The sequence below is a fragment of the Phyllostomus hastatus genome, unplaced genomic scaffold (assembly GCF_019186645.2).
Source record: "Phyllostomus hastatus isolate PE091 unplaced genomic scaffold, TTU_PhHast_1.1 phas_contig_86, whole genome shotgun sequence".
NCBI classification, from domain to species: Eukaryota; Metazoa; Chordata; class Mammalia; order Chiroptera; family Phyllostomidae; genus Phyllostomus; species Phyllostomus hastatus.
In genome coordinates, this window is record NW_025333977.1 from 89,863,002 (window position 1) to 89,886,944 (window position 23,943).

The 23,943-nt window shown below is 40.7% G+C and overlaps 1 protein-coding gene across 2 annotated transcripts in view; it reads right to left on the reverse strand.

Annotated features, from left to right (window-relative positions):
* The window catches only part of PARP9 (poly(ADP-ribose) polymerase family member 9), a 31,738-nt gene extending 7,801 nt beyond the window's left edge, over positions 1 to 23,937 (reverse strand). Inside the window, exons 1-8 of one of the 2 annotated variants that reach the window (XM_045851084.1) lie at positions 23,813 to 23,937; positions 19,790 to 19,892; positions 18,942 to 18,975; positions 14,472 to 15,325; positions 11,901 to 12,128; positions 10,626 to 10,844; positions 4,312 to 4,372; positions 424 to 810 (exon numbers count right to left, since the gene is read on the reverse strand). In XM_045851084.1, the coding sequence (XP_045707040.1) occupies positions 424 to 810; positions 4,312 to 4,372; positions 10,626 to 10,844; positions 11,901 to 12,128; positions 14,472 to 15,325; positions 18,942 to 18,975; positions 19,790 to 19,804 (1,798 nt within the window). In that variant the 5' untranslated portion in view covers positions 19,805 to 19,892; positions 23,813 to 23,937. Of the gene's footprint in view, positions 1 to 423; positions 811 to 4,311; positions 4,373 to 10,625; positions 10,845 to 11,900; positions 12,129 to 14,471; positions 15,326 to 18,833; positions 18,976 to 19,789; positions 19,893 to 23,812 lie in introns of both variants that reach the window. The other variant, XM_045851083.1, reaches the window with a different exon arrangement.
* Positions 23,938 to 23,943: the final 6 nt, after the last annotated feature.

A 23,943-nucleotide genomic window follows, 5' to 3' on the forward strand; every position in this document is an offset into this window, starting at 1 on the left:
AGTAATTTTAGGGTTCCTAAGGCTGCCAGCAACAAATAAATGCAATGAAACTCAATTCAAGAAATTAGTTAATCAAATGGAATGTCTACACTTGAATGCTCCGTCTGCAGAATTAAAGATGGTACTTTTCCCCACTGCTTGGGAGTGGATTACCCTAGGCTTTCCCTGCAACCGCCTCTTAGGCAATCTATGTCATCATAAGTAAATCCAATTGTGTGTGTGTGTGTGTGTGTGTGTGTGTGTGTTCATTTACTAATAATTAACCCTGTTGGTAGAAACAGCCCCAAAATGATTATAAAAGTTTATGGCCTAACACAGAACCTGCATGGTTTGCTCTCTCTCACCCACACACATACATGCATAATCACACCCAAAAGGACAGCTGGGAGGGCTGACTTTCCAACTTAATGGGAAGTTACTCACTTGATGAGCTCCAAAGGGCTTGCTCCTTTTTTCTTGCCATTTTCTCTTGAACTTCACACAGCATTTGTTCAATCTTCAAAATCACCTCAATGAGGTCAGCCTGGGCTCCCTTGATCTCTAAAGTTGCCTTTCCTGGATTGATAATCTCTGAGATAGAGACCTTTGAGGCTGCCTGATGCTGAGCCAAAATGTCATGTTCCTCTTTCCCAAGGTAGAGGATGTGACTATTCTCAATGGTGTGCTGGTCCTGGTGGGTCAGTATCCTTTGGATCCACTCTTGGGCCTCACCCATCTTTTCCTGGTTAGGTCCCATCAGATTGATGGCAGGAGAGTTAGCTTTTAGTCCATGTTCTCGGGTCTCTCTGGTTCCCCTGGTCCCTTGGGGAACTGAAAAAGGCAATTGTAAGCAACCACAGAAGAAAGGTGGGTTTTAAAGCAAACCATAGCAATATACCCGGGCTAGTATCCACCCCAGGATATTGTCACCACTGTCTGATGTAGCAGCTTCAATTACGTAATATTTCTGAGAGCTGTGCTGGTTATAAAGGAAATCTAAAGAGAGTTTACAGTTTCCTTGAGCATACAGTTTAGCTTATAAGGGGTTGGCTTCATCATGTCTTGCCCCTGCTGTGTTGCACTCATCAATTCACAGGTGAGTTCACCTTGTGATCTCACTCCAGATGTTGACTAACTATTATTTCCTACTGAATGGGGTTTTCCTTAACCTCTTGCTAATCCCAGATTTAAAATCAAACATCTCTTAAAGCCATAGAGCTTGGAGAGTAAAAATTCTTTAAAAAATATATTTGATTATAAAATAATACGTTTATTACTGAAAATACTGAAAAAATGGGAAAATTATCAAAGTCTAATGAAAGATGGAGATACCCGTAATTCTACTACCTGGGATTCCCATTTATATCTTATGTGTGTGCGACAGGGCATTGTGTATCTCCACAAGCCTTGGGGCCTTAGCAGCTCCTGCTGCTAGACACAGTATATACATCCCAGCAGAAAAGGAAACGCAACTTGATTTCAACCCACCCACATATACCTCTTTCTACAACACCCCTCTACAAGGAATAAAGATATGTATAAAGAAGAATTTCTGATGGATTAGGATGGCTCTGAACCCAAATTGAAAAAAAAAGGTGGGGTGCCGGGGAGAAGGAGGATGGACTAGCTGAGAGAGAATTCATAGGTGAGGCAGTATGTAAAATATATAAAGAATTCCCTCAAATCATTAATAAAAAGAAACAACCCAGTAGCCAGCTGGGAAAAAAATTCACAGTAGAGGCAACAAAAATGGCCCACATATGTATGAAAAGAGGTCCCCTCCGTCGGTAACCAGGGATATGAAAAATTACCCACCAGGCTGGCAAAAATTTGTAAGTCTGACCACCTCAAGTGTTGGGAAGGACATAGGGCAACTGGGACTCGTATGTATTCACGACAGATGTAAAATCAAAGCAACCATTTCTATAATTATATTATTTAAAGAAACTTTGGCACATGTGTATCAGGGGATGTGTACAAGAAAGTTCACCTACTTGTTTGTAACAGCCAAGAACTGGAAATAACCTAGGTCCTTCAACAATGGAATATTAATATAGCAATGAAAAGTAGAGAATTTTAGATACAGAGATGAATCTCAGTGACATATTTTGAGGGGAAAATTTAAGTCAAGCACTTACTCTGTTCTAGGCATTGTTCTCAGTGCTTTACATATTTTATTCAATCCTCACAACACAGAGAGATAGGTACTATTAGTAGCCCCATCTTACAAATAAGGAAACTAACTCTGAGTTATTAAATAACTTGCCCAGGGTTTTAGCACTGGTAAATGGTAGCCAGGGAGCTAGCAGATGTGGGCAGTGACTCTATCGCTCACACACGTCTGCCCCCCAGCGAATGATCCCACGACAGTAGTGCTAATTAGCATCTTTCACCTAATATAGTAGTAGGGAGGTACTGGGAACTATGAAAAAGTATCAGGAAAGACCTAGAAGAGGGGGAGGATGGCCTTCCCCTGAGTAAAAAGTAAAACCAATGTTTTACACAACACTTACAAGTGTGTGTGTGTGTGGGGGGGAGGTTCTTAAAGGCATACATTTTTTTGAACCCTTGTTCTGTTGGGGAGCTTACATTATTACTACTTTTTAGGAGAAAATAAAAACACTACATGGTAATAATTCATTTATGCATCATCATCAGGAAAGAATTGTTCTTCTAGGTAACTACATTGTTCAGATCACTACAGGATATTCTTCTAACACCAAAACATTTAACTATTGATTAGTTAGACATTTCTAATGGAACCACATTACCTTCCCAAATAGTCTAACTTTTCCTTGATAATCTGAGATCATCACCACTTGCCATTATTAACATTATTAATAATACTTACTTATGTAATAGTCTAAATTGTCCTTGATAATCTGAGATGAACATCATTCATCATTATCAATCTCAAATGATCACCTGAGATCATCATCATTCATCATTATTAATGTTACTCTATAATTCCTCTACAGATCTCGCCAAGAATTACAGAAATAAATGTCAATGCCTGGCCTTATTATTCAGATTAATGACAAAGAGACATTTGTATGTTTCTTTTCCATATTATTCCCACCCCAAACTCCTCCTATCCAGCCTCTCTAGATTCATTGTGGTTCCCCAAACATGCACTGTATTTGTTTGCTTCAGTGGGTTTTCTCTACCTTAGGAGCCCCACCCCGTCTCTGGTCATTGAAAATCTTAGCATCCTCAAAGACAAGCTTAGAACCATCTCATCTATGAAGCCATACTTGATCCCTTGCAGTCTCTCCCATCTCTTAGCCACTTGGGGAGTTTGTCCATTCTGTCATTCATTATTTACTCCCTGGCATTTATTTAATGCTTTACAATTTACAGAACATTTTTATGCACATAATCTCTACCCTTGCAACAGTCTGTCATGATCATTTTACAGATAAATAAAATCAGGCTCATAAGAGGCAAAGTCACAAATCAGGACTCTTAAAATCCCTCCTTCACTTCCAGCCCTGCCGGACCACTGAACATCCATAACTGAACTTTTCAATAAAAAGTATGAACAAATAATTTTGACCTTAATGGGAAATATACTAATAATTTCTAATGCTGGTTGAATGTTTAGTGTTCTTAACGTCTACAGAATACTTTAGATTAAAAGACTATTTCAGATGTACACAACCTAGTTGTCATGAGGCAATTCCATCTCAGTCCACTCACTCTCCACTGAGGGAAGGTAGTTATAAGACAAAGTTAAACGTTTTCCACCTCCCAACAACCAGGACTGGTTTAGCTCAGTGATGTCCAAACCTGGTTTGGTAGCATGATTAGGGGACACTGAAAATAATACATGCTTGGCCCAGATCCAGATTGGGGCCTATACATACATTTGCTTGTTTGTTGTTTGCTTTTTAAAGTTTCGGTCATGATCTCAGTGATTACTCAGGTTTGGATAGCACTGGATTAATACACTTATTGTTATCTGGTATTACAAGATATATTTTCTATAGTGATTGAAGAATACCTCTATTAGATGTTTGCTCATTCAGAGGAGAAAGAGTGCTGGCTAAGTCAGCTTCTGTAGGGCAGAACTATTTTTTAGAAAAAAAATTATAGACAGCATTTGTAAATGAACTATCCACACTGTGGATTACTTAATTCAACTTAGCCTTGCTCTGTTCATATAAAACTGGACTGAGACATGGTCACATACAGGGCAGGATGGTATCTAGACAGGAACACAATGAAATAAATTTGGCTTCTTTATTCTTCTTCCTTCTGTGAGTTTAGATGATCAAGAATAGAATGAGCCTATGGTATGAGATGCTGCGGCTAGGCCCATGAATTTCTTACCAGTGTAATTGTTGAAAGGCTGCTGCTTGGACTTACTCTTTGCCATTACAGTGTTGAAAACCTACAAGAAGCAAAATAGAACAGAACAGGGCTTTTAGCCATCAGCATGAAAATCCCTGTCTCTACCTGCACGCACACACCACACTTGACCTCAACCATTGTGCGGGGAACAGCAAGTACAGCACCATAATCTATTAGAACATGTAGGGGAAACAAGTATAGGAAAAATGGAAGGAAACCCAAAATCTGGCTTTTGGTTTATTCCAAAAAGCCAAAAGAAAGTATATTCCAAGGCAACATATTAACATTCATTCATTCATTCACTGACTCACTCATTCAGAAGACATTTTAAAGTATTTTTATTGATTATGATATTATAGTTTTCCCAATTTTCCCCCTTCATCCCCCCTCCCCCCTGCACCCCCCAACCCTCCAACTTCCCTCTTCTTAGTTCATGTCCATGGGTTGTATATATAAGTTCTTTAAGTCCTCTGATTGCTACATCATTTTTATCTTCCCCCATCTATTTTATGCCTACTAATTATGCTTCTTCTTCCCTGTACCTCCTCCCTGCTATTCCTCTCTTCCCCCTCCCCACTGAAATCCTTCCATGTGATGTTCATTTCTCTAATTCTGTTCCTGTTCTAGTCGTTCGCTTAGTTTTTGTTTTCATTGTTTTTCTTTTCTTTTAGGTTCAACTGTTGATAGTTTTGAGTTTGTTGTCATTTTATTGTTGATATTTTTTATCTTTTTTTCTTAGATAAGTCCCTTTAAGATTTCATATAATAATGACTTGGTGATGATGAACTCCTTTAACTTGATCTTGTCTGAGAAGCACTTTATCTGCCCTTCCATTCTGAATGAAAGCTTTGCTGGATAGAGTAATCTTGGATGTAGGTCCTTGCCTTTCATGACTTCGAATACTACTTTATAGCTCCTTCTTGCATGCAAGGTTTCTTTTGAGAAATCAGCTGATAGTCTTATGGGAACTCCTTTGTAGGTAACTCTCTCCCTTGTTCTTGCTGCTCTCAGGATTCTCTCCTTATCTTTAATCTTGAGTAACTTAATGATGATGTACCTTGGTGTGTTCCTCTTTGGGTCCAAGTTGTTTGGGACTCTCTGGGCTTCCTGGACTTCTTGGAAGTCTATTTTCTTCGCTAGATTGGGGAAGTTTTCCTTCATTATTTGTTCAAACAAGTTTTCAATTTCTCATTCTTCTCCTTCTGGCACCCCTACAATTTGGATATTGGAATGTTTCAAGTTGTCAAAGAAGTTCAAAAGTCTCTCTTCATTTTTTTTGAATTCTTGTTTCTTCATTCTGTTCCAGTTGGATTTTTATTTCTTCCTTTTGTTCCAAATCATTGCTTTGAGTCCTGGTTTCCTTCCTGTCACTGTTGGTCCCCTGAATATTTTGCTTTACTTCATTTTGGGTATATTTCATTTGTTCTTTCATTTTTTGACCAAGCTCAATCAGTTCTGTGAGCATTTCGATTACCAGGGCTTTAAATTCTCCATCAGATAGGTTGGCTATCTCTTCATCATTTAGCTCTCTTTCTGAAGTTTTCCTCTGTTCTTTCCTTTGGGCCATATTTCTTTTGTCTCGGGACACCTGTTAAGTTGTAAGGGTGCGGGGCCTTAGGTATTACCCAGGCAGGCAACCCTCCTTGGTGCACTGCAGTGTTGCCTGTGTGGGAGGGGCCAGAGAGGGAACAGTGCAGCTCGCCTGCTTGTCTCTAGCGCACTTTCCAACGGACTCCTGAGTGAAACTGGGAGTTTTTCTCACCACGGCAACTGCGGTAGTCCACAGTCAGCTCTGAGTCTCAGATTTGCCTTCAGCCAGCCCCGTCCATGTGGTCAGCAGCCTCACCATGGGTTCTTACCAGTCTGGTTGTTCTGTTTGACTTTTTCTTTAATTCCTTGGTTGGTGGGGTTCCATGCAATTTGATTTTCTGGCACTTCTGGTTTATTTTAGCTTGGTTGTTATCCTCCTTTTGGTTGTGTGAGGAAATGAAGGGTTTCTACCTACACTTTCATCTCGGATGGAACTCCTCATTCAAAAGATATTAATGCCCTGCTTATTGCATGTTAGGCACTGACCTAGAGCTGTGGATATGGCGCTGAAGAAGACAAATATAAAGGCAGGTGCTCTTGTAATTAATAAAACATAAATTCATTTTTCAAATGTTATACACAATGCTTTCTCATAGAATGAATAAATGATCAATTCCTAACTGTATCTGGCCCATAGTGAACATTCAATATGTTCGTTGTTGCTGTATTATTATTATATGACAGTCTATGGATTAAGATTTGTCTGTTTAAAAAAACTCATCTCTGTTAGCATTTGGAACCACCATATCCAGTGTCTTCCTTTTTTAAAGTTGATGCAATTGGCAGTAATTATTTCATTGTAAGGATGATAAATGCTGAGGCGAAAACTAGATTTTGTTTTGAGCCTGAACTTTAACAATAAAGTTTCATAATTTGTAGGATACTTTTTTCATAAGTCATATTTGCATCTGCTATCTCCAGAGCAAAAAGTTCTTGAGCTTAACAGATTTTGTACCTGGAAAGGTCATTACAGGGAACTTCCCTATCCTCCCTATAGAAGAACTTGGAAATAAAACAAATGAAATTATATTATCTGTTGATAAATAGACTAAGAATAGCTGCCATATGCAAAATGGATAAAAATCTGCCTTCTCCCAAAGTCACTTTAAATGGCAGGATGTGTTGCAGGGTGAAAAATCAATTATGCCAGCCTTTTGAATTGAATTTGGGAGAAGACTGTAACTTAATCAGTACCAATAACCAAGAAGAACGTGTGGGTAACAAGCAGATGACCTGCAAGGTTTGGGAAAGTGGCTCTACATGGCAAGAATTTGGCAGTTTTTCCAACTCTGTTCACAAATGACCAACACTTATCATGAGGGATGTTAGTAATGTGTTCCTGGAGAGCTGTTCCTTATTCTGAGACATAATGTCTGGCACAAGGTAGATATGCAATAAATATTGGTTATAAAAACAAATGAATGACTATCCATCACCTTTCACAGATACTCAGCTCCAACCAGGACCCTTATAACCATGAAATACTGGTGAACACAGGTATTTTAGTCAGCTGGGGAATTATTCACTGTCATTCATAAATTCAAAAACTCACCAGTATGTGACTATAAGTATCACCTTATTGTGAGTTCAGTGTAAGTTGCTATTCCTGAGTTAGGACAACTCTGGATGTCTGGCGTATCCATTTTCTGAAATGTAGGGACTTGCCAAGGTAGTGTCCTTTGTGAAGAAATGTGTAAACTGCCCTCTGATCTTTCTGAACACACACCCCTCACTGAAAGACTTATTTAGGAAGAAAAGATGTGTTTATCAGAAGGCCCGAAGGTATACATATGCATGCACACACATCATACTTCCATGTGGATATAATACTGTGTTGATACTGAAAAAGCCTGAAGGGGGATAGTCAATGTCAGGGTATAATGTAAGTTATTGTGTCAGACAGTCCTCTCCTTTGAGTTACAGAACTGAAAGACATATCATCTCTCAAGTTATTTTTTGTTTTTCTTTAGTAGTTCAGAACACAGGCTTTGGGGACAGACAGACCCAGGTTGGAATCTTCGTTTGGCCATTTGACTAACTGTGTGTATGTTAACTTCTGCGCTAATAGGTTTTCCCGTTTGTAAAATGGAGATGACAACAGGGGCTTCATCACAGGATTAGAGTAGGGAATGGAATGAGACAGCTTCTTAGCACAGTACCTGGCTGATGCAATAGATGGCAGCTATTTTTATTATTGGGCCCTAGGGGAGCCCTCAGACTGTGGTTGATCTTTCTACTTTTGTTGAACTGCCATGTACATTTTTGTTTGTAGGTTGGAAAGAATGAGCCTTCTTTTCAAGATGTGGTTAATTCCTCTTGAAGGGATATAATGTTTCATGAACAGCTCAAAGATATACTCAGGGCAACCTGTACAGGCCCAATTATAGTCCTCTACTTGGGGGGAACAGGTGAACTTCATTTGAGGGACAGGATGATTCATTTTGTCAAGAAGGTGAGCTAATAATTATCTTCACTGGGTAATTCACCATCATCATGCAGGTGAGCTGCAGGTGAGACACAGTGGTATGCTGGAGCCGGCTAACATTGGCTCACGAGCCCATTGTGCACATGTCTTCTCAATTCACCGCCTTCAGTGGTGTCACATGGATAGTTTGAAGACAGCAGGGGAAATCAGCAAACACTACAAACTTCCTTGTGTCTGGTCAGACAGCAAAAGGAATAAGAACCTTTATACTTGTTCCAGGAAAGAGCAAGCTAGAACCAATATAAGTCCATTTTCTTGTGTGAAGAGATAAAATGGCAACCATCCACATAGAGACAGGCTGGGAAGCGTGAAAAAAGACTAATGTTTGGAGCTACTCTCTGGGCCAGGCACTCAGAAGGCCCTTTACACCCAAACCCAGACACATGCCTGGGAAGTCGTACTAGCACTTCAATGTTGCTGTTGGCAGAATCAGAAACCTATGTCTTCAAAACCTAGTTTAAGGTGCTGTCTCATCTCATTTCTTTTTTAGTATTTCTTAACATCATCATTAGAGTCTTTTTTGAAAATGCCAATTAAGTGAGAATAAAGCAATGAGATCTTTCTTTCTCCCCCCTGCCTCTCTCTCTCTCTCTCTTCAAATGATGTTGTATACAGGATGGGGCAAAAGTGGGCTTACAGTTGTTCATATGGAAAATAACACAATAATTAATAAATAATAATATAAGGATAAACTGTGTTTTCTATACTTAAAACTGTAAACTTTGCCCCGCCCTGTATTTTTTAAAGTATATGTTATTAATTATACTATACAGTTGTCCCATTTTTTCTCTCCTTTATTCCCCTCTGCCCTGCACCTCTCCTCCCACTAGCATTCCCCCCTCCCCCTAGTTCATGTCCATGGGGAACAAATACATATAAGTCCATGTACATATAAGTTCTTTGGCTTCTACATTTCCTATACTATTCTTACCCTCCCCCTGCCTATTTTGTACCTAACTAATTATGCTTCTTATTCCCTGTACCTTTTCCCTCATTCTCCTCCTTCCCCTCCCCACTGAAAACCCTCCATGTGATCTCCATTTCTGTGATTCGGCTCCTGTTCTAGTTGTTTGCTTAGTTTGTTTTGTTTTTGTTTTTGTTTTAGGTTCAGTTGTTGACAGTTGTGAGTTTGTTGTCATTTTACTGTTCACATTTTTGATCATCTTCTTTTTCTCCAATAAGTCCCTTTAACATGATGAACTCCTTAAGAGATGGCACTTTAAAAGCAGAACAGCACAGCAGTATATACTAATTATGCTGAATACATCAATGGCCTATTCACATGAAAGAAACTCAGCTGATCTGGCCACTCTACAAGAAAAAGCTTGAGGTGAAGTGAAAACTAAAGAAGCTGGGCACAAGATGTCTGCACTCAGACACAAAGGCACACACGCCCTCCATCTGTGTCAGACCACAGCTGATTTCCCTGTGAAGTGACCTACAGATGAGGTAAGAAATTAATTTGAGGGCAGTACTGGGGTCATGGCGAAAGCAGTCAGATATACCCTTGCTGTTAAAAAACTTATTATTTAATTGGAAAAAGGATAACAATTCACTTAAGTTAATATTCAGTTCAGCAGCGTTCAGTGAACTGCAGCTCATTGTAGCTAATATAACAGCCAACCTTCAGGGAGGACTTCCTGTATGCCAGGTACTGTTCAAAGTGTTTACGTGTATTAACTCATCAAATTCTCACAACAGCTCCATAAGATGGTAGTTATTATCCCCATGTTAAAACTGAGGAAACTGAGTTACAGATAAATAACTAAACTTGCCCAAGGAAGTTGATTGATTGGAGAGGAAAAGCTAAAGACTTTGTTTTAAATATGCAGGATTTAAGATAACAGTTGGATCAAGACTCCACAGAAGTTTAAGAACAGCTGTATTCTTAAAGGAAGCAAGTAGAGAGAGGAGCATAGGACCCCACATCGAAACTAGGAAGTTGTTTACCTTTAAAGATGGGGAAGAGTAAGTACCAACAAAGGAAAGGAGTGAAGCTAGGTGGTGGGTTAAAGCCAAATACCTTCTACAACGGTATTCTTTACTAGGTTTCAGATGGGCAATTTACAGAAGTTAGATTTCACCAAATTAGAATATGACCATGCAGTACACCTTGGCCTCGTGTCTTACATTTGAAACACTAAACAGATGTTAAATGAAAGAATGAATGAGTGAATGAATGAATAAATTATAGGACATTTCTAAGATACTAACTTACCTCATATGTCTCCTGTTCTTCAGGAAGGATCACAAACTTTATAGTTAGTTGTTTTTTAAAGCATTGTTTGGCAAACATTAAAACTTCATCAAACATAATCTCTGCTGCTTCATACTTCCCCAAACCAGCGTTTCCAGTCCCAAGAGGAGGAAGAGAAATGGAAGTTACATTTAGCTCAAGGCATTTTTCCAAGCACTTCTTCACTATGTTTCTCAATACCTATAGGAAAAATATAATTTTAAGATCAGCCTTTAAGTAAAAAATAACCCTTCACTTACCCCTTGATCCTGCTCATTGTTTACAATGCTAATCTCCTCCCCCCCTCAAAGCTATGTCCATGCCTTCTCAGAGAGCAGGAAAGGGCCCACTCTACAGGGAACCCATTACAGCTATAAGGTTAAATAAAGAAAAATAAAAGAACTAAAGAAACTGAAGTAAATGAGGGGTCCTTTTTGTGCTATTCAGGACGTTTGGGCACCATGATTTCTCCCAGGTCAGAGAGCCAACCATCAGGTAGGTTATCCCCACTCATGTGCCACTTCCAGGTCAACAAAAAGAGGTCTTGGGAGTTTAATAAAGGAGGCAGAGGTTAAAATAAGTAAGCACCATTTATTCAGTGTTGTTAAGGTCTGTCATGTAATTTCTCCTAGAGAAGTGCTAGTATACTCGGCAGATTTAAAACTTTGCATCAATATTTCAACATCCAAACTGAATATTAATACAGGAAGGTTGTCTGTGGAACGACCTTGGAAAACTGAGGGGTAGGGATGATTGAAAGACTAATTTGGGATTAGAGTGCCCTCTAGCCAAGAAAGAACCAGAAATTGTAACCAAGAAAGAACCAGAAAGTACCAAAAAAGTAAAGATAGACAAAGGCAGTGGGAAGACACAATAAGTAATTAATTTGACTAGACTGGTGCTAGAAGGGAAATCCCAGGTCCTCCTGGAATTTAACAGATGGAGGGAAATATGGAGAGGCTGAATTCCAGGCCCACTTAGGGCACGGCAAATGGGTATGCAGACTTGATATTGCTATGTCTGTTTATGGTATGCCCACTTAAAATTTAGACGTGTTAGTATTACTGTAGATTAAACTTCTTAAGATAATTTATTATGGCAACAAGAATTATTCAGTATTTTAGGCTTTCACAGGAGTGGTAGAAAATAGGGACTATACCACTCAATGATATTTCATGAATGTAATGACACGATGGAAATTCAACAAAGACTACATAGACTATCAAGCTCATAAAGATATATTTATTTTGACCTTACCAGATCCTGTTTAGAATATTCTGAAGGCTGGCACACATAGAATACATATTGACCAGGTGATTTAGAGTTACTTGTGACCAGTACCAACGGGGAATCCTTAGATGTCTGAAGGGTTTTTTTGGTAAACTCCTCTGTCATTTTGTTTCCTGCTTTTTGGGGAAATGATTCCGACACAGGACCAACTCCATCACCAAGATTTGGATTTACAAAACCAACAAATACATCTGTCTGAAAAGGGAAAGAATGGACAGGATTGCTCGTTAAATTGCTTTTTGTTAAATGACCACTTTAAATCTTTATTTCCTGAAGAGCTTTGAAAATTACTTTTGAAGATCCTAAATTCACAAAAATATCATTTAATAATGGATAGAAACTCCTATTTCCAAAGAGTGATCATTTGACCAGTCTGATTATCCTATTCAGTAATTAGGTAAAGTGTGTGGATGATACCATTTTTATTGCAAACACCTGTCAGCCTCTTGCTGGCTTATACCCCTCATATTCCCATATTCTGAGCATTCCCTGCTTTATTTTAAGCTTTAATTTTTTAAAAAAATTAAAAAACTTAATTTTAGAGAGGCAGGAAGGGAGGGAGAAAGAGATGAGACAGACATTGATATGAAAGAGAAATGTCAATTAGCAGCCTTCTTGTTTGCACCCCAACCTGGGACCAAACCCACAACCCAGGCATGTGCCCTGACTGGGGATGCAACTCGTGACCTTTTGCTTTGTGGGGTGAAGCCCAACCAACTCAGCCATACTGGTCAGGGCTATTTTAAGTTTTATTAATGAATAGTTTCATTCTCTGCCTCACTGTCATCACTTTTGCTATTTTTGTGTGAATTTTCCCTTTTGTTTTAAATAGAGTAGAAATAAAATTTCCACCTCTTATTTTTTTTAAAGGTATTTAGTAAATAAAGAAATTACAAGTGAGACAAAAAAAAGTCAGCCTTCACCTTGGTGGGGTCCTCAGATCTGTCCATCACTCACCACCTGTCCTACAGGCAGATGCTTTTCCCATCTGTCCTTTCAGAAATAGACTGTACATATACATGGGCTGTATTTGAAGTAATATCACATAGTTAGCTCTAAGATCTGCACTTAAAGGGTTGTATCCTTTCCCCCCCACCATGCCCAAATCCTCCTAAATCATCCAGATGATTTTGGCTCCCTTTAGGGGTAACTTAGGCATTTCTCATAGATATTAATGAATGCTTTACTTTGAAAGTACAGTCAGAATTTACAATTTGGGGGAACTGGCCCCATTTTGCAATTTTAAGGTTCCTAATGTTCTTAGAACTAAATAAATATGATAAAAGTTTAGTTAAGTAAGTTATTCAACTATGTTTCCACTTTCATGTTTCTATATTAATGACTTATCAAATAAATATTTCATTTTATGGGGGTTCTCTCAGTCTTCTTTATAATTGTCCTGCAGGCAGTAAGTGGTTTTTTTTCATTTATGATTAAGATATTTGACTGTGGCCTGAGGAGAGTCTCAGGTGTGATATCACTGATTAAGAAAAAAAAAAGAATACAGCCTTATATTCTTTCTTTTCCTCTGTTCCAGTCCCTGCTCCCTGAATTCCCCTTCACTCATTCATCAGTCACTTGCTGAACACCTAGAAGCATGCCCAAACCAGGCTCTGGAGCTACAGAGATGAACAAGCTATGATGCTCATTCTCAAGGTGCTCTCTTCCTAGCAGGGGAGCTGCACTAACCCGGAAGTACCTAGGTTCACTGTTCCCCTGACTCTCTCCCTCCCTGCCAAGGCCCTCTCCTTTGTGCCCTAGGAACCTTTGTGCCCTGGCTAAATGCTCACATTTTGTATTCTCCATGGCTCCTGGCACAGAGCCATATACTCAGAATATAACTTACAGGTCCATCTAAGTCTCCTGACTGGTCCAGCTTATTGTTTTCTATCCATTAATTCCTCTGTGTCTCTCTGATCATTCTAACAACCAGGCCCCTCTTCCCATCAATTCATATCTATCATAACCTGAGATCAGATCCAAAACTCCCATTGTCTGAAGTAATCTTTCTTGATCCACTCCACTCTTATCACAAGTGTACCTACTCTTAAATATTATGAATTCATGTTGTATTAAGACTTTTTTGTTTACTATTGATAGGTTGCTTCAGAAATGTTCAGATGGTTTATCTAACAATGAGATTCTTCAAATAGAGAATTTTTGGAATCAAAAATTGTTCTGTTTCTGCACGGTGCCTAAGAATAATAGCAATAATTGTTATAAATATTTACTATGTGCCAAGCTCTAGCCTAAGTATTTTATATGTATTGATTCCAACTCTAAGATATTGTTATTAGTATCCTCATTTTCCAGATGAAGAAACTGAGGACCAAAAGATAAAGTAACCAGATTCACATCACACAGCTAGTATACGGCAAAGCCAGTATTCAGATCCAGGTGGTCTGTCTCTAAAGTCCATATTCTTAACCTTAACAGGATTAAACAATGGTTGGAATAGTGTATACTCAAAACATACTTGGTAGGTAATAAACAGTTAAGGGATCCCCTTTGGCAGTTCAAGAGAACACAAAGACTTACCTCCTGCAGATGAATGAGGCCTTGGACAATCTGGACAGTCAGGTTGTTCACCGTCATCATACTGAAAGGAAGGACGGCTCCTTGATTCACCTGGAACCCCAGCTCGTTCTCCCCTAGTATGTCTTCTGAAGCAGCTTTAAAGGCAGCAACAGTAGGGTCCTCATTGCTTACCAGGTGAATTTGTTTTAAAGTCCCAGTCAGTTGCATACCTTGGAAATAATTCTTGATAGTTTCCACTATGATCTGTGTACACAAATTCAGAGGGAACCGGAAAATCCCAGAGCTCACGGCTGGAATTGCTATTGTCTCAATGGACAGCTTGCCAGAGGTGACAAAATTCAGAATATGTACAATGGCCATGTGTAGCTGATAAATACAGTTCTCCCTATGCACTTCCTCCCACCGAGGCCCAACAGCATGGATAATATGTTTGCAGGGAAGCCTCCCTGCTCCTGTGCACGCTATTTCACCAGCTGGTATTTTACCAAATCTAGAAACCAATCTTGTACTCTCCTCTTGGATTTCTTGGCCACCAGCTTTCACCAGGGCACCGGCGAGGCCTCCCCCATGGTAAAGATCTTCATTGGCTGCATTCACTACAGCATCAACAGCATGCCTGGTGAGGTTATCCTTCCAGACAGACAACTCTAACCAAGGAGTCAGCCTTCTTTTGAAGACTTGCAGAGACTCACTGTTACCTTCCCAGGCTGGAGAGACCAGGGTAGAGATACAGCCGAATTTATTCTGGAGAACTTCACACAGCTGACTCTCATTGTTTTTTAAAATTTTGAAGTCATTGTGATTAATGGGTATTTGCCAACTATAGTTTTCTCCAAGAATGTCTCCAAGAATCTCTGGAAAAGGAGAGAAGATTAAAAAAAAAGAAGAAGAAAGAAATGAGCAAAGGTTCCTTTGAAAAGGATATAATGCCACCTCAGGTCTGGAGACTGAGTGTCCTATATGCAAAACTGGGATGAACTTCTTCTTGCCCCCTTCCTGGTTCTTTCTCACCTAGATATGTAATTAGACCAAGAATGCCTAAGAGTTTTCAATGGTAAATCGCCCATAAAATGCTTACTTAGTCTTGTGTCTGGCATTTAATAAATACTCCATAATTGGTAGCTACTATGATATGGGGATAGTGGTAAGAAAACTACATGTGTAGGGGTTTATGAATTTTACAATTCACATAAAAATGGTGAGTTTGGGAAGAACCATGCTTAAGGCATGAGTATTGGAAAGTATTTAATTATGAGACACAAATAAATGGAGGCTTTATTCATAACTTGTTTGCTTAGTCTTTGTGCCTTAGTCTGGGTTTTCTTGGGAGTTCATCCTAGAAAACACCAGGGGTATGAGATGGGAGGCCAGAGTGGGAAAGTAAGACAAGAAAAGGAAGGACATGAATAGAGGATGTGTTATGAAGCAAACAAAGCTTAACTTCACTGCGGAATAGTATGTCTCAGAGTTATACCACAAGAAGGGGAAAGGAGCTGAAATATTCATCCAACTTCTATCAGTCATTTAGTCAAGGATGCTCTGTGGGGGCATGGTCCAGCAAATGGGTGGAGAATCATACTCTAGTTTCATGGGACAATTTTGGTGGAATTAAAACTGATAGACTGACTTCTCGCCAAGATAGAGGCGTAGGTAGACACACTGTGCCTCCTCGTACAACCAAAATAAGGTTAGCAACAATTTAGAAACAAGATAACCAGATCTGACAGAAAATTGAACTATATGGAAGTCAGACAACCAAGGAGTTAAAATATACACTTTCATCCAGACTGGTAGGAGGGGCGGAGTTGGGCAGCCGGGCGGAGAAGGGTTGAGGCACAAAGAGCAGTGGCACCAGACACATAATGCAACCCAGGCACTTAAGGCATCCTGGGTGTGTAAGGCATCCCGAGCACAAGACTGCAGCAGGCAGACACTGCGCACAAGGCGCCTGGCTGTCTGGGCCAACATTTGTGTGCAGATAAACCAGGCAAAACTGGGCAGTGAGACAGACCTCGCAAACCAGGGTCCCAGTGCTGGGAAATAGAACCTCGGGACACTGATTGAATACACCTGTGGGGGTTGAGGTGCAGGGAGAGACTCTCAGCCTCATAGAAGAGTGCGTTGGAGAGACCCACAGGGTCTTAGAACGTGCACAAGCCCACTCACATGGGAATTAGCACCAGAAAGGCCCAGTTAGCTTGGGCAAAGCAGGGGAAGGGACTGAAATCTCACGGAGAGCAGAGTAAGCGCCATTGTTTCCTCTTGGACCCCGCACCCACATACAGCATCACAACCCAGTCACGGGGTTGCCCCACCCTGGAGAACACCTAAGGCTCCACCCCTTGCTACTAACAGGAGTATCAAGACAAAAAAAGGGCCCAAACAAAAGAACAGATCAAAGCTCCAGAGCAAATACAACTAAGTGACAAAGAGATAGCCAACCTATCAGATGCACAGTTGAAAATACTGGCAATCAGGATGCTCACAGAATTGGTTGAATTTGGTCACAAATTAGATGAAAAAATGAAGGCTATGCTAACTGAATTAAAGGAAAATGTACAGGGAACCAATAGTGATGGGAACAAAACTGGGACTCAAATCAAAGGTGTGGACCAGAAGGAAGAAAGGAACATCCAATCAGAAAAGAATGAAGAAACAAGAATTCAAAAAAATGAGAGGCTTAGGAACCTCCATGGCATCTTTAAACATTCCAACATTGAAATTATAGGGGTGCCAGAAGGAGAAGAGGAAGAGCAACAAGTGGAAAAGTTATTTGAACAAATAATGAAGGAGAACTTCCCCAACCTGGCAAAGGAAATAGACTTCCAGGAAGTCCAGGAAGCTCAGAGAGTCCCAAAGAAGTTGGACCCAAGGAAGAACACACCAAGGCACATCATAATTATACTAGCCAAAGTAAAAATGAAGGAGAGAATCCTAGAAGCAGCAAGAGATAAGGGGACAGTAACCTACAAAGGAGTTCCCATCAGACTGTCAGCTGACTTCTCAAAAGAGACCATACAGGCAAGAAGGGGCTGGAAAGAAGTCTTCCAAGTCATGAAAGGCAAGGACCTACGTCCAAGATTGCTCTATCCAGCACAGCTTTCATTTAGAATGGAAGGGCAGATAAAGTGCTTCTCAGATAAGGTCAAGGTAAAGGAGTTCATCCTTACCAAGTCCTTATTATATGAAATGTTAAAGGGATTTATCTAAGAAAAAGAAGATAAAAAACAAGTACAGTAAAATGACAGCAAACTCACAATTATTAACAACCACACCTAAAACAAAAACAAAAACAAAAACAAACTAAGCAATCAACTAGAACAGGAACAGAACCACAGAAATGGAGATCACATGGAGGGTTAGCAACAGGGGAGTGGGAGGAGGAGAGAGAGAAAAGGTACAGAGAATAAGTAGCATAGATGGTAGGTAGAAAATAGACAGGGGGAGGGCAAGAATAGTATGGGAAATGTAGAAGCTAAAGAACTTTTGACCCATGGGCATGAACTAAAGGGGGGGAATGTGGGTGGGAGAGGGTGTGCAGGGTGGAGGGCAGTGAAGGGGAGAAATGGGACAACTGTAACAGCATAATCAATCAAATATATTAAAAAAATAAAATAAAATAAAACAGCCATCAATGGCTGGTCAAGGCCATTTGTGTCCAATGTGGGACTCCCCTAATGGGCAATCTCAGGCTGGCAGAGCTCTGTCAGTTTTCCTTACAATCTGATGGCTCCACCTGCCCAGTCTGGTTTCTCCTCTTTTTGTTTCACAATAAACCTTCCGAATTCCTAATGCCATCTCAGTTTCTGCTTCCTTGAGAACCCAACCTGTGACACCGTATTTCATGGAATCTATGCCGTCATTATATGCTACCGAGAAAGGAAAATAATACCAATTAAACCATGACATATTACTGATTGATAGGGAGTAGCTTTATTTCAGAGATGTGAAAAACTGTGCATCCTAAAATAGGTAAAATGTGGTAACTAATTATATTTTACTTCAACTCTCATTTCTTATCTCAGCCACGTAGAAAGATCTCTGGTGGTTTGAATTATCTAAAAGAAGCAGCACTTGAGCAGCCAGATCGAACTGGCCTGTGCTTAAATTTCAAGTGGGCCACCCTTAGAATCCGGCAGGTTCCACTGACTCTTACAGCCCTTGTTGAGCAAGGGACAGCCAGTGGGGCACCCCTTCTGACCAGTTTCTAGGGCTGTAGTCAGAAGAGTCTCACATCTTGAGGGCAAAGGAAAGGACCAATGGGAACCCTAAGAGAACATGCCTGCTGATGCAAACTGCCTCTGAAGCAGTCCCCCCTCTGAGGCTCAGGCTGGGTTGCCACAAGGTCCTGCAATCACGCACCTGAACGCTTGCAGGGGAGACAGTCTCCTTCTGTGTTCCCCTTTTCCCACTGAGGACAGATCTGAGCAAAGAATTTCTGGAGCAAGACTGAGAGTGAGGTGTTCCTACCTGATTTCTCATTGTAAGCTGCTGCTTCAGCACCCTGTGAAAAATTAGAGTGGTTTTAAAGAAATGGAAACCAAATGAGTATAAATTACTGAAAACAAATACAGCCTAATGATCACAAAGCAACAGAAACTGCTAAAAGCCCTGAGTTTGAGCGGGTAGGGGAACATGTGTTTGTTCCTTTGTTTAATCTGTGTGCCTGAAATACTTGAAGTACTGAATGTTCTAGCAAACATTGACCCTATCCCACTTCCTAGAGGCCAATCAGTGCATTTCTAATTCAGGATGAGACGAAAGGTTGGAGATTAACACTTGGAAAGGCCCAAAGGTCACAGACCAAAATGACCCCAAACTTTCAGACAGGCCTCCAATTTCCAAAGGCTTGCAGGGCTTTCCTAGATAGAACAGAAGACACAGGGACATGAGCCACATTAGCTACACCCCCCACCTACCAGTCAGAACCCGCTTTCCATTGCTTATTTCACGGCACTGGCCTGAATGTAGAATTTTATGGTTAAACAAATGAGGTGTCTTTCCTCTCTTTCCTTGTTTTCATCCATCCTCCATAATTCTCCTCCCCTCACTCTGCAAAAGCAGAACTGCTGAATGAGTAGACAGAATCAAAATGATACTAAAGTTATATTTTTAAAAGTCATCCATCCTAATGGTGCCTCTATTGTTTAGATCAGCATATTCTCGATTCCCTTTGTCTCACATGGTACAAGGAGAAAACTTTTATTGGGCTATTAAAACCAAACCAAAGACCCAGATTTCTTGCTCTTATAGGAAGAACTATTCATGTGCTGATCAAAGTTCGTGATAAATATACATTTATATATAAGTACGTTTACCTTAGAAAAGTCCATCCTCCTGGGACCTGGGGTCTTTAAGTGTTTATACTTTGTTTTGTGTTTCTGAGCAAAGATGGTTGTTCCCAAATATGGTGGCCCACTCCTGGAAACGAATACGAAAGATACAATAAGCACTGACCAGATCTTAGGGAAGACTAAACCATAGGAAGACTAAACATGATTTCTGATCTTGAGTAGTTTTTAGTTTTACTAGTGAACAGGCACTATTGTCTTGCTGCTGTCATTACTGTTTACCTTCTATCCTTTACAGAGAGGCTCCAATTGAAACCAGAGTGGCAGTTCAGAGATGGGCAAGAGCCATATGGGCTATAGCAGGGAAAGCTTTATGGAGAAGATGAGACTAGAACCAGACCTTGAAGGATGGAGCAGGTGTTTGTAGAGTTACAAGAGGAGAATGGTACCAAGCAGTAAGACTGAGCATGGCATTAAAAATAAAATGAGGCCCTGGCTGGTGTGACTCAGTGGATTGAGCACCAGCCTGCGAACCAAAGGGTCATGGGTTGGATTTCCAGTCAGGCCGTGCCTGGGTTGCAGGCCGGGACCCCAGTAGGGCGAGCATGAGAGGCAACCACATATTGATGTTTCTCTCCCTTTCTATCTCCCTCCCTTACCCTCTCTAAAAATAAATAAATAAAATATTAAAAAAATAAAATGAGGAAAAACCAACTATATAAGTGAGCATGAAGAAACCTAGAGAGTATTTGAAGAAAAGAACTGTACTTATGCCCATCAACGGTGTGTGTACTGAGTTTGTGGTAAATTCCTTGATCTAATAAGAAAGAGGAATATCTGGATAAAAATCAGAAATACCGAAAAATCTATTTTAATGATTGTCTATCAATTAGGTAGAAAATGAAAATGCCTAACAACATAGTAGCCTACACTAGTTGCCCACATAGTTGTCATCTGCCTCTGAAATGATTTGTAATGCCTTTGCAGTAGAAAACTTTTGTATGGCTATCTATAGCATCAGAGGACAATTATTCTTACATGTCAGGAAAAGCAGCAAGTCCAGTACAATCGGAAAGTAAGAAGGCAAGATGCATTTTTTGCCCCCAGAGGGCACTGTTGTTTTCACAAAAGAAGGAAGTCTTCAGTGTTGGCTTTGGTGGTGGGTGGGCTCCCTGGGGGCTTTTGCCTTAGATGGTGTTGCCCTTGTTTTTTTCTATAGACCAGGCTTTTCTATAGACCAGGTGGGGGCGGGGGAGGGTGGTTAACCTCAAAGAAATTAGAAACAAGGAGCATATTGCCCCAAACATCCAATCTCTTCCATTTTAAAAACACTACCAATAACAACAAAAGTCTTCCTAATTTTCCATAACTGGTTTCTACTGTGTTCTTTTTTTTCTGCAGGGGCAGCATGAAGAAGATGACTTTTCTCCATCTATCTGCCTGTTCAGCCCACTGTAGTGGGCCCCTGCCTCACCCCCAGGAATCCTCTGAAACTGCTCATCAGTGTCCTCCAGGAGGTTAACCCCAGTAGACTCTTTTCTGTCCTTTTTCTTTTTTTTAATTATATTTCAGTGCTTATGATATTACATTTGTCCTGATTTTCCCCCCTTCTTTCCCTCCACCCAACACCCCCTACTCCCTCAGGCAATCCCCACATTATTGTTCATGTCCATGGGTCATGCATATAAGTTCTTTGGCTACTCCATTTCCTATACTGTACTTTACTTCCAAAGGCTTTTCTGTAACTACCTATTTGTACTTAATCCCCTCACCTCTTTACCCATTTCCCCACACCTCCCTCCCATCTGGCAACCATCAAAACACTCTCCATATCCATGATTCTGTCTCTGTTCTTCTTTGTTTAGTTTGTTTTTTAGATTCAATTGTTGACAGGTATGTATTTATTGCCATTTTATTGTTGATAGTTTTGATCTCCTTCTTTTTCTTAAGTCCTTTTAACATTTCATATAATAATAGTTTGGTGATGATGAACTCCTTCAGCTTTCTCTTGTCTGGGAAGGGGAACGCTCTTTATCTGCCCTTTGATTCTAAATGATAGCTTTGCTGGGTAGAGCAACCCTGGCTGTAGGTCTCTGCTTTTCATGACTTTGAATATTTCTAGCTATCTCTTCTAGCCTGTAAGGTTTCTTTTGAGAAATCAGCTGATAGGCTTATGGGGACATCTCTGTAGGTACGTAACTAACTGCTTTTCTCTTGCTGCTCTTAAGATTCTTTCTTTATCTTTAACCTTTAGCATTTTAATTATGATGTGTCTTGGAGTAGACCTCTTTGCATTCATCTTGTTTGGGACTCTCTGTGCTTCCTGGCCTTCTGTCCTAAATTTTACTTGACCTCTTTCTATAGTTATTGTGTTCTTTGAGTCCTAAAACTCTGCTTTCTTGGTGTCTCCTGTGCCATCTTCCCTTGGTTCTTTTGCTAACTTTCACTTTACAGGCCTTTTGCCTGGATTCAACTCCCTACCCTCTCCAAAATCCATGCTCTCTCTCCTGGATTCCATAGCTCAATCAATGATACACCATTTGCCCACTCAAGTCAGAAATTTAGAATTTTCTCATTTGCCCCATAACCAAAACATCAACTAGGTCCAAACACCTAAGTCACTTATGCCCCAACACTCCTTGCCCATCGGCCACTTCACTTCAGGGCCTCAGGGCCTCTTGCCTGAGCTATGTCACTACATTTTCTTTAAAGATTTAAATGTGTTTAATTTTCCATTTTATGTTTGAATAGGTACTAGTTTAGTGGCTCAAATTTAGAAAGTGTGAAAGGCTCCCTCCAACCCCTAATTGCAGAATCATAAAGTCTGTGCAGTTGTAATTGTGATAGTACTATCAAATTGCTCTCCATAAAGACTGACCTATTTCCATTCTTACCAGTCATGTGCAAAAACCTTATCTCTGGCCTCTCTGCTGCCATTCATCCCTGCTTGGAAATGTGTCCTCCACCTGGCTGTCAACACCACATTTCTAACATGCACACTTGACATGTCACTCTCCTGTTTCCCCAGCTGACAATCTTTCCATTTCTCCCCACTGATCTTCAAGACCTTTCACTGTCTAGACCTGTGCTGTCTTTCCAGTGTGGGCCATTGGCCACATGCAGCTAGCTTTTGATCTCCTGAAGTGGGGCTAGACCCAACTGAAATGTGATGTGAGTGTCAGATAAACACCGGATTGCAAAGACTCAGTATGACCAAGAGGATGTAAAAATGTAAGTACTTAATATTCATCACATGCTGAATGATTAAGTTAGGATGCATAAATGATGAAACTTAGGATATATTGAGTTAAATAACATCATTGAAATTAATTTCACCTGCTTATATTTTTTTAAATATGGCTCATAAAATTTTTTAAATTAGATCCTTGGTTTCATTATATTTGTACTGGACAGCACTGGTCTAGCCCCTTCCTCTATCATCTCCCTCACCCATCTCATCTCCTCCAAGGCCCTAGTGCTCCATGTGTGCCTCCGATGCTCTCCTCCAACTACCCCCAACACACACACTCATTAAGATTTTGCTTCAAACGTCCTCTTGGAGGCATTCAAGAGATTGCTTCTTCCTTCACAAGTCCACCTCCCTTTACCAGCCTGTGAGGCAGGCGCCTCCAGTCTCATCGGTATTCCCTAGTACACAGGGCGGCATGTGGTCCACACTGTTGGTACAAGACAAGGAATGAGGGCAGAAAGACCCGCAGAGCCCGTCTGAAGCACAGGGTTGGAGGGACACAACAGGTGATAGGTTATAACGCAGGTAAACCATTTCAATTTTTTTTTAAATGCAGGTATTAATCTAATTCAGAACGGGAATTGCATTTTAGCTGCATATAACGGTAACAACAGTGAGAGCCAAAAGGAATCACAAACTCAGGAGAAACTTTGACTTCCGCATCTGACCAGTCTCGCCCTCACGTGGGGGCCCTGGCTCTGGGGGCCGGCTTCCAGCCCGCCGCTGGCACCAGGGCCGCAGGAGAGGAGTCGCCCACCGCCCCGGGGGCTGGGGGACTGCGGGGACGGGGACCTACTCACCCGGCGAGGTCCGCAAGGCAGGCGGCAAGGAGAGAAAAGGGAGCAGCGCTGCCGGGAACTGGGAGGGAGCTCAGGGAAAACGAAACTGAAAGTTTGCTGCCCCGGGCGGAGGGGCGGGACGCACCCCTGCC